Raw genomic sequence first — 10,000 nt, forward strand, 5'->3', positions numbered from 1 at the left:
GAGGAGGAGGAGAGAGAGAAGAGGAGGAGAGAGAGAGTGCTAAACACTGTAAAATACAAACATAAATAACACTTTAGGTTCAGTCAAAGCCAAAACTGCTGGAACTAAAGTTGCTGCTTCTGAATGTTTGATGTTTATTGTGTTTATGTTTATGTTTATTGACCTGACACTTCAGACGAACTCTAACATGAGTGACAGCTCCAGACAGGGCAGGGCCTCCAGGAAGCTCCGCCCCCAGAGTAACCTGGACGACAGAGAGACTTTCACGCTTTAATGTGTTTGATTCATGTTCCGCACTTTATTCTAAGAAAGTCTCCAAAACGTGTCCAAAAACAGATTAAAACACGTAATAAACTGAGACGTGTCCAAACCTCTGACTCGGGTTTAATTACAGCAGGTTTAAACGTGTTCTCGTCGTCATGACAACCACAGATCAGAACTGTTCCTTCAGGTCGCACAGAAACACCATGTGAAAGTGTGTCTGTGTGAGGAAAGTGTGTCTGTGTGAGGAAAGTGTGTCTGTGTGAGGAAAGTGTGTCTGGGTGAGGAAAGTGTGTCTGTGTGAGGAAAGTGTGTCTGAGTGAGGAAAGTGTGTCTGAGTGAGGAAAGTGTGTCTGTGTGAGGAAAGTGTGTCTGTGTGAGGAAAGTGTGTCTGGGTGAGGAAAGTGTGTCTGTGTGAGGAAAGTGTGTCTGCGTGAGGAAAGTGTGTCTGCTGTAGGAGGAACATCTCCAAACTGTGACAGTTCAGATCGTTTTGATGGTAAATCTCTGACTTATTTCACTTCCTTTTATAGAACTAATCTGTGACGTCTTTAAAGCTCTGTACAACTGACTATAGAACTAAACTGGGACAAAAGTGGGACTAAACCAGGTCTAAACCAGGTTTACACCTAGGACTAAACCAGGTCTAAACCAGGACTAAACAAGGACTAAACAAGGACTAAACAAGGACTAAACCAGGTCTAAACCAGGTCTACACCAGGACTAAACAAGGACTAAACCAGGTCTAAACCAGGACTAAACCAGGACTAAACCAGGTCTAAACCAGGACTAAACCAGGTCTAAACCAGGACTAAACCAGGTCTAAACCAGGACTAAACCAGGTCTAAACCAGGTCTAAACCAGGACTAAACCAGGTCTAAACCAGGACTAAACCAGGTCTAAACCAGGACTAAACCAGGTCTAAACCAGGTCTAAACCAGGTCTAAACCAGGTCTATTAAGTTAACCGTATTTACTATTGTTGCTTTAAATTCAGTTCAGAAAACGTTTTTTATTCGAGCGTTTTTTTATTTCATTTGCAGTCACAGATCACGGCATCACCAAATTATGGTTTACGAATTTGTATCGACCAAACAATTAAACGGATGAAATATGAGTGTGAAATATACAATAAAATCTAGATTAGATTCAATTGTTTTGCCAAATCATTCAAAACGCTCTCATTTCTTTCAGATGTCCAAAGAGCTCCTTTACGCCGGCCACACTTCTGCCCTGCACAACCCACAGGGCTCCATGTCGCCCCCTATGGTTCGCTCCATGCCCTCGTCGCCCTCCAAAGGTCAGGGGTCAGCCACGTTACCGCGACAACGACCCCAGGAAGCGGGCCGCAAACTCAGCTCCAACAGCGGCACCATCCTGGAGCGCAGAGACGTCATGCCCGGTCAGGAACAGCACCGTCTTACACCAGATTATACAAAGTCTGTCGTGAAATGGCGTCAAACGTAAGCGTCATTTCCTGTGACGTCATTTCCTGTTCCTCGGTGGCAGTTTAGGCTAAAGGTGCCGCGCTTTTGTCTGGAGTGGGTTGAATTCAGACTGCGAGGCGTAAAACGGCAACATTCACGTCAGAATCTCTGCAAATGAGCCGTTTGTGCGACTAAACTGAGCTGATCCGCAAGGGAAACGACGTGCGCCTTTACAACAGTCGGCCCTGCTCTAAAACCAGACCGAGTGTTTGTTCTGCAACATTTCAGTGCGGAGTGCAGACAGGTCACGTGATGGAAAAAAATGCAAGCAATGTACGAGGTAAAAAACATGTCCATTACAAGGAAACGAGGCAATTTGTCTTTCTGTCGTCAGCGAAAAAGCTCAAAGTAAAGTCGGGTTTTATGAGTTCGGTTTGACGCTTGTCGTACACATTCTTACATTTACATCTTAATTAGCCCTAATAAAGCATAAATCAGTTTAAATAAGCTTTATTTCCCTCGATTGTTGTGTCGATTCCTCACACAGTGTAAAAGTATGGTGTCCGAGTACTCTGAGAAGTACAATTGTATAAAAACACACAAATGTAACTGAGTATTTCCCTCTGTGTCTCAGATGAGGACTTGTGCCCGAGCCTGGCCCTGGTGCTTCACCCCGATGCCCTCCCTCGCACCCTGGACTCCGTGCCCCCCTCCGCGACCTCTGTGACCTCGGTGCCCCCCTCCTCTATGCCCTCCATGCCCTCCTCTGCGCGGGCGTCGTCCCAGTGCAGTGCCCCGCCCTCGCTCTGTGTGGAGCGACTGGAGCAGGGTCCAGGGGTCACCGGGCTCCTGCCTCGGTTCCACGCCTCCGTCAAATCTCTGCAGAGCCACGAGGACGCACTGCAGACCAACTCTCTCAACAGGTAACTCCGCCCACTAACCCACAAGTAGCACGGCCCACTAACCAACAGGTAACACAGCCCCCCAACCCACAGGTAACTCCGCCCACTAACCCACAGGTAGCACCGCCCACAAACCCATAAGTAACTCCCCCCACTAACCCACAGGTAACACCGGCCACCAAACCACAGGTAGCACCGCCCACCAACCCACAGGTAGCACCGCCCACTAACCAACAGGTAGCACCGCCCACTAACCAACAGGTAGCACCGCCCCTTCAACCCATAGCTAGTACCGCCCGCCAATCCACAGGTAGCACCGCCCACCAACCCACATGTAACAGGTAACACCGCCCGCACCACCCACTAACCCACAGGTAGCACCGCCCACCAACACACAGGTAGCACCGCCCACTAACCAACAGGTAGCACCGCCCCTTCAACCCATAGCTAGTACCGCCCGCCAACCCACAGGTAGCACCGCCCACCAACCCACATGTAACAGGTAACACCGCCCGCACCACCCACTAACCCACAGGTAGCACCGCCCACAAACCCATAAGTAACTCCGCCCACCAACCCACAGGTAGCACCGCCCACCAACCCACAGGTAGCACCACCCACTAACCAACAGGTAGCACCGCCCACTAACCAACAGGTAGCACCGCCCCTTCAACCCACATGTAACAGGTAACACCGCCCGCACCGCCCACTAACCCACAGGTAGCACCGCCCACCAACACACAGGTAGCACCGCCCACCAACACACAGGTAACACCGCCCACTAACCAACAGGTAGCAGGTAACACTGCCCGCACCACCGGCCGCACCGGCAATCTGCGGATTTTGAAGAATTTATATTCACAACCGCAGAAAGCAGAAAGGGTCAGCAGAATCAGCCTTTTTTCTTTATTTTTTTGTAATTAAATACACTATTTACTAGTACTTTTGTATAAACATTACTTGGGGTAAGACACATTCTCTTTTGCCAGCACCATTCCCCTTGCAGCCGACCACAGCCCGACTCTAAAGTCTAATGGTCCTGTGGAAAACCCGGTGGTTGCAAAATGATTCCTGTATTTCTGGTGATGTGAGGATTTTGACAACCTTAAAAAGGACGATTGTCTTTGCTGGCCTTCTGCATTCACTCATCTATGCTTAGGTCCTGAAAATCAAACATCAGTCGACTGTTTTGTGTTTGGGGGTCACGAATGTCAGTGGTTGCAACACGTTTTCAATCATGTGGATAATTACATTTAACTCTGCAGCCGACCTCAAATCCAGCCAAGTCCCATTACAAAGTGTCGCTGGGAATGTTCCGAAACATAAAGACTCGACTCCTTCTCTGTCCAGGCCAAAGATGCGTCAGAAGTTCGGGGACTTCCCTCTGCTCGGGCCCCAGTCTCCTCCCGGTTCTCCCCAGAGACGCAGCACTCAGGGCGGGCACATCATTGGCGGCGTGGGCCTGGTTTCACCCCTGCCCCAGGACCTCGCCGCACACAGCGGCAGCGTGAACGGAGTCCCGCCGGCGGCCTACAGGGGGCGCAGTCACGGCTCGTCCTCCTCAAACTGCTCTGTGTTTGTGGACAGCCCGTTGGCCCAAACCAACGACGTCTTCGTGAACCTGGCTCACAGCGGCTCCCAGAGGTGAGACGAGGAAACTGCAGCTGTAGTATTCTTTTCCTTGATTCTGTTTTTGAGGTACTCTTCCTCTGAACCTCAAAAAAACACTCACTTCATACTTTCTCAGACTTGTGACATCAAAAGTACAGTTCCAGAGGTCTTTTGAACTGTTTTTAAGTCCATAAATCATCCCCAGACTCGATCATTGCAGAGTGCTCACATTAGCATGTCGGGGGCAAGCTAGCTTTTGTTTATATCCACCAAATCCTGACGAGAGAACGCCTGACAGCTATGAAGTAATCTATGCTTTCAGTGGATACATTCTACATATTTAAAAGGCCAATAACAATACAAATGCATAATACGTGTCCTGAATAATCATAATACTACGTACTTTGCTTCGCAGCGAGCGCATCTCGGTGATGGAGGAGCAGATCGCTAGTTTGGCCGGTCTGGTGCATCGCGCTCTGTCTGTGGGAGCGGAGATTCCAGAGATCCAGGACTTCCCCGGGTATGGGACTCTTTTCATAATCATGTGTTTGATATGTAGCTACGAGCAGACGTGACCTTGAACATAGATGAACCCCACCCTGACCCTGACCCTGACCCTGACCCTGACCCTGGCCGTCACCGTCACCCGAACCATAAACACACACAGGCTTCATATTCATATTCTGCGTGCCGCGCTCACTGTCCCGTCAGTCGGTCGGAGGGTTTTTGAACGTCCCGGTACAAGCCGTGGGAGAAGTGAAATGGTACAGCAGCACAGACGGTTCACGCAGTCATGGCCACGACCGAGTGAATATCAAGCTCTGGGCTTGGTGCGGTAAAGGTCACAGGTCACATGCTTGTCAGGGATTGATCGCAGCGACAGCCAGAGGAGGGCTCACTCTGGAAACAAGACTGCTAAATGTCAAACGCGCTGGACGTCTTAGTCTTTGTCTCTGTGTCACGGTGGGACTTACAGCCTGCGTCATCTTCCGTCTTCATCGTAGACGGCAGCATTACGAAGTCAGAATACCGTCTTCTATGTGTGTGATATTAACAAACGTGTTCAATCTGTGGTTTCTTCAGTGAGAACGGCCCTCAAAGTCTCCTCCACCACAAACCAGGTCAGATTTTGTACTCGAGTATAACCGCTTGCTCACACGTTCTCTTGCATTTCACTGTTGACGTGACGATGTCTTCTCGTGTTTCAGCCAACCGCGTCGTCGTGGCGCCGACGTCTCTCTCGCACGACGCTCTCAAACGCAGACTGACTTTGGCCAAACAGTCTGTGTCCGAGCTGAGGCTGCAGCTGGAGCAACTGCGCCACCAACAGGTTTGTGACCGTCTGGAATCGTCTCGTGAATGGAAAAGCGTCCACAGCTCAACAGCAAAAAGGTTCATGTCCCAGAGCATGTTTGGAGGTGTTCGTGCAGTCGGTGAATCGTCTGCGGCCGACAGGTTTGACCCCAGAGACGCCGAAAGAACAGGACAGTCCGCGATCGAAGCCAAGAGCGTCCAGAACAGAACCTCCAGAAATGAAATGACAAAGTTCCTAAGGCCGTAGTTATTTTATTACTTGGTTTACGGATCCGCCGCACTTAGATTATTGATTTATACAATATAAATAAAATTGATTATTATATTTTTTTTTATAAAGTACCGCCGACAACACAAAATAGTATTAAATGAAATATATAAAGCGGTATTTAGTCAAAAGATAAGAGCGCGTGAAGCGTGGCGGAGCAGCGCCATCCCTGCGAGGTCCCGGCGAGAGCGCGCGCCCGTTTCCTCCGCCTTTATATCGCAAATACACATTTTAAACCCGTTTACCACATTTTCTCCAGCGGGTTTTGCCGTGAGTTCTGAGTGTAAATCAAGCTAAATCTACTGTTACACTCACCTGCGCGCCGCGTCTCCCCCCCCTCCTCCCGTGGTGCGTTTTGGGCAAACCCGGAAGAAAAAATCTTTAGAAATTGAAATCTTTCTGCTTATGTACATGATGTTGCTGCTTTGCTTTGCACGCTGTGGCAGTGAACGTATCTGATGTTTTGAACGTTATGAGCGGCTTCTGTCCTGGGGCTCCTCGAGGGTCAGAGTTACGACACACATCGATTTTAAACCTTGCCTAAATCTGCACCCGACTCGCATCAGATGTACACCCGGCGTTAGAATGCAGAAGAGTTGCATACTTGATTGTAGATTGTAGGTCATCGTCATGTTGGTATGTGTTGTGAACAGTCTCCCCCTTGTGGTCGCAGCTGGCTCAGCAGGCCTCGGTTCACTCCATGCTCTGGGCCATGGGGCAGGAGCTGCTCGGGTTCATGAGGCAGAAGCTGCTCCAGAATCACGAGGCGTTTCTGGGGCCGAGGGCCGAGGTGGAGCGGGGCCGAAGGGACTACGTGAGCAGCCAGGACCGGATCCTCCACCAGCTCAGGTGAAGACCAGAGACAGGACCAGAGACAGGACCAGAGACAGGACCAGAGACAGGACCAGAGACCGGACCAGAGACAGGACCAGAGACCGGACCAGAGACAGGACCAGAGACAGGACCAGAGACAGGACTAGAGACAGGACCAGAGACAGGACTAGAGACAGGTCCAGGGACAGGACCAGAGACAGGACCAGAGACAGGACCAGAGACAGGACTAGAGACAGGACCAGAGACAGGACCAGAGACAGGACCAGAGACAGGACCAGAGACAGGACTAGAGACAGGACCAGAGACAGGACCAGAGACAGGACTAGAGACAGGACCAGAGACAGGACCAGAGACAGGACCAGAGACAGGACCAGAGACAGGACTAGAGACAGGACCAGAGACAGGACTAGAGACAGGTCCAGGGACAGGCCCAGAGACAGGACCAGAGACAGGACCAGAGACAGGACCAGAGACAGGACTAGAGACAGGACCAGAGACAGGACTAGAGACAGGTCCAGGGACAGGCCCAGAGACAGGACCAGAGACAGGACCAGAGACAGGACCAGAGACAGGACCAGAGACAGGACTAGAGACAGGACCAGAGACAGGACCAGAGACAGGACTAGAGACAGGACCAGAGACAGGACTAGAGACAGGTCCAGGGACAGGTCCAGGGACAGGCCCAGAGACAGGACCAGAGACAGGACCAGATCCTCCTCTTTGTCGTCTAAAGAACCGTGTCAAAAAGCTCAACAACCTTTTAGTCTGGAGCTTACTTTGGCCAAAAAACTTGACTAAAACTTCCTCCAATTAAAGTGAAGCTGTTTCTGAACAGACACGGTGGCAGAGGGGTTTGCACTCTCGCCTCTCAGCAACAAGGTCACGGGTTTGACTCTCGGGCCTTTCTGTGCCTGTTTCTCTGAACTCCACCTCAAAACGTGCACCACAGGTCACATCCTCCTCCTGACCAGGACCAGATCTGCTCCTGACACGTCGCTCCAGCCGGGTTGAAGAACGGGTCAAATACAGAACACATTTCCATGCAGACACAATAAAATATCCTGGACCTTTGCAGACAAACAAATGTCTGAAGCTGTAGTTTTGCCTCTGATTCTGATTTTCTCTGATCATGAATGAAACGAGCTCTGTTTAGATGAACAGCAGAGTTTAAGATAAGATATTCCCTTATTGTCCACACATGGGGAAATTTCATTGATACAACGCAGTAGATACAGAGGAAAAGGACAGATCACTTATAGGAAGTTTAAAAAACACTCTTAATAGAAGAACTCTTATAAACAAAAACTCCTATAGACAAACTCCCATTTCCCAACAAGGGATGGAGGGGAAAATGAGGATGTCCGCCGGGATAACGTGACGATCTCCGGGTAAGACGATGGTTTCCCCCTCAGTTTCATGAGTTCCTCCTTTGTATAAACACGCACGGCGCCGGTGGCCGGGGGGCCGGTGGGGCCGGGGGGCCGGTGGGGCCGGGGGGCCGGTGGGTCCGGGGGGGGCTAGCTCGGAGCTAGCGCACATCACGACAACAAGACAAAAAACACTCAATAATCCAGCCGAACAAAGTCCTAACAAGTTGAATTAAAGCGATTCCAGCGCGTGTCCCGATCGTACAACTAAAGTAGAAAAAATCTTTACGTCCCGGATGGAATGTTGGTGTGTGAATATAACTCGGAGTAAAGCTGCTGCTGCAGGAATGGAAGCAGCAGAGACTTTGTTGCCCATAAAACAAACAATGAGATTTAGGGGAGGTTTTTGACAGTTGATCTAGTTGATTTGAGGGAAACTCAGACAAATGTAAGTGTTTGTGAGTTTCTTACACTGACTTTAGTTGCGTTTGTGGGACTAACGTGCAGTACGGCCCACCTCTCTCCTCCCTCACCCCCGATAAAGAATGGATCAAATGAACCTGGACATAAGTGAGAAGGACACAAGGACTGAGACTCTCTCATGTGAACGCTGTGGTTTGTGTCACGTCTGTGAGTGACGTGAGGACAGAGGCGTGAGTGAAACCCTTCAGGCTTCAGAGCTGACGAGACCAGAGTGGACAGAGTTAGGCCGGCCCCCAGCGTCCCGCGTGTCTCCACGGTAACACGGGCAGCACACACACGCTCCACACGCACAGAGCAGGAGTCAAACCCGCAACCTCCGCACCGAGAGGACGGGATAACCGCTCTGCCACTGTCCCCGGGTCTTCCTTTGTACAGACATGTGGAAAGAGCAGGACTGTCCCGGGGCGAGCGGTGGACTTCAGACAAAGGACACGACGTGACATTTGATAAGTTTATGTTTCTAATCAGAGCAACACAAATGAGTCTGATCCGCTCCAGAACATTTCCACTTCGCTAACGCTCCAAAGTCTTTAGTAGATTTGAGCTCAGTTTAAAGTTTATTCGGTCACTGCAGCTTTAAAAGAAGACGTTTGATTTAGTCATGAAGCATAGACACTGTTTTCATGACTTCAGACTTGACTTGATCCAATGGACAAAGACTTGGGACTAGACTTGGACTTGGGACTGGACTTGGACTGGACTTGGACTTGGTACTGGACTTGGACTTGGTACTGGACTTGGACTGGACTTGGTACTGGACTTGGACTGGACTTGGACTTGGTACTGGACTTGGACTTGGTACTGGACTTGGTACTGGACTTGGTACTGGACTTGGGACTGGACTTGGGACTGGACTTGGGACTGGACTTGGTACTGGACTTGGAACTGGACTTGGACTGGACTTGGTACTGGACTTGGGACTGGACTTGGTACTGGACTTGGACTGGACTTGGGACTGGACTTGGGACTGGACTTGGACTTGGTACTGGACTTGGACTTGGTACTGGACTTGGTACTGGACTTGGTACTGGACTTGGACTGGACTTGGACTGGACTTGGTACTGGACTTGGACTTGGGACTGGACTTGGACTTGGTACTGGACTTGGAGTCTTCCAACTGGAGACAATTCTCTTTCTCTTTTCGCTGACTTTTTACAAAGAACAAACTTTCACACAAATCATATCTTTTTTCTGTAATTTAATGCCATAAAACTCAAATCAGAGACTTGGACCTGACACTTCTGTTAAACTATAAACTTAAGTTAATGATCATGTTACATGTTGTTCATTGACGCTGTCGCGTACAAGCTGTCCTTCTGGACAAGTCACCTTCAATCTTGAGTTTAATCCCAGCTCTGTCTCCCTCTCTGTCTCCCTCTCTGTCTCACTCTCTGTCTCCCTCTCTGTCTCACTCTCTGTCTCACTCTCTGTCTCACTCTCTGTCTCACTCTCTGTCTCACTCTCTGTCTCCCTCTCTGTCTCACTCTCTGTCTCACTCTCTGTCTCCCTCTCTGTCTCCCTCTCTGTCTCACTC

General features: G+C 50.0%; 1 protein-coding gene across 1 annotated transcript in view; it reads left to right on the top strand.

The window, feature by feature from the left end:
* Window positions 1-10,000, top strand: part of LOC140355693 (uncharacterized) — a 28,010-nt gene that overhangs the window by 7,302 nt on the left and 10,708 nt on the right. Inside the window, exons 3-9 of the mRNA XM_072440350.1 lie at window positions 1,455-1,662; window positions 2,322-2,610; window positions 3,940-4,233; window positions 4,616-4,720; window positions 5,284-5,339; window positions 5,409-5,530; window positions 6,456-6,631. Coding sequence (XP_072296451.1) covers window positions 1,455-1,662; window positions 2,322-2,610; window positions 3,940-4,233; window positions 4,616-4,720; window positions 5,284-5,339; window positions 5,409-5,530; window positions 6,456-6,631 — 1,250 coding nt within the window. The remainder of the gene's footprint in view (window positions 1-1,454; window positions 1,663-2,321; window positions 2,611-3,939; window positions 4,234-4,615; window positions 4,721-5,283; window positions 5,340-5,408; window positions 5,531-6,455; window positions 6,632-10,000) is intronic.

This window comes from Eucyclogobius newberryi, unplaced genomic scaffold (genome assembly GCF_026437365.1).
Source record: "Eucyclogobius newberryi isolate DKJ021-1_F unplaced genomic scaffold, fEucNew1.0.hap1 SCAF_12, whole genome shotgun sequence".
NCBI classification, from domain to species: Eukaryota; Metazoa; Chordata; class Actinopteri; order Gobiiformes; family Gobiidae; genus Eucyclogobius; species Eucyclogobius newberryi.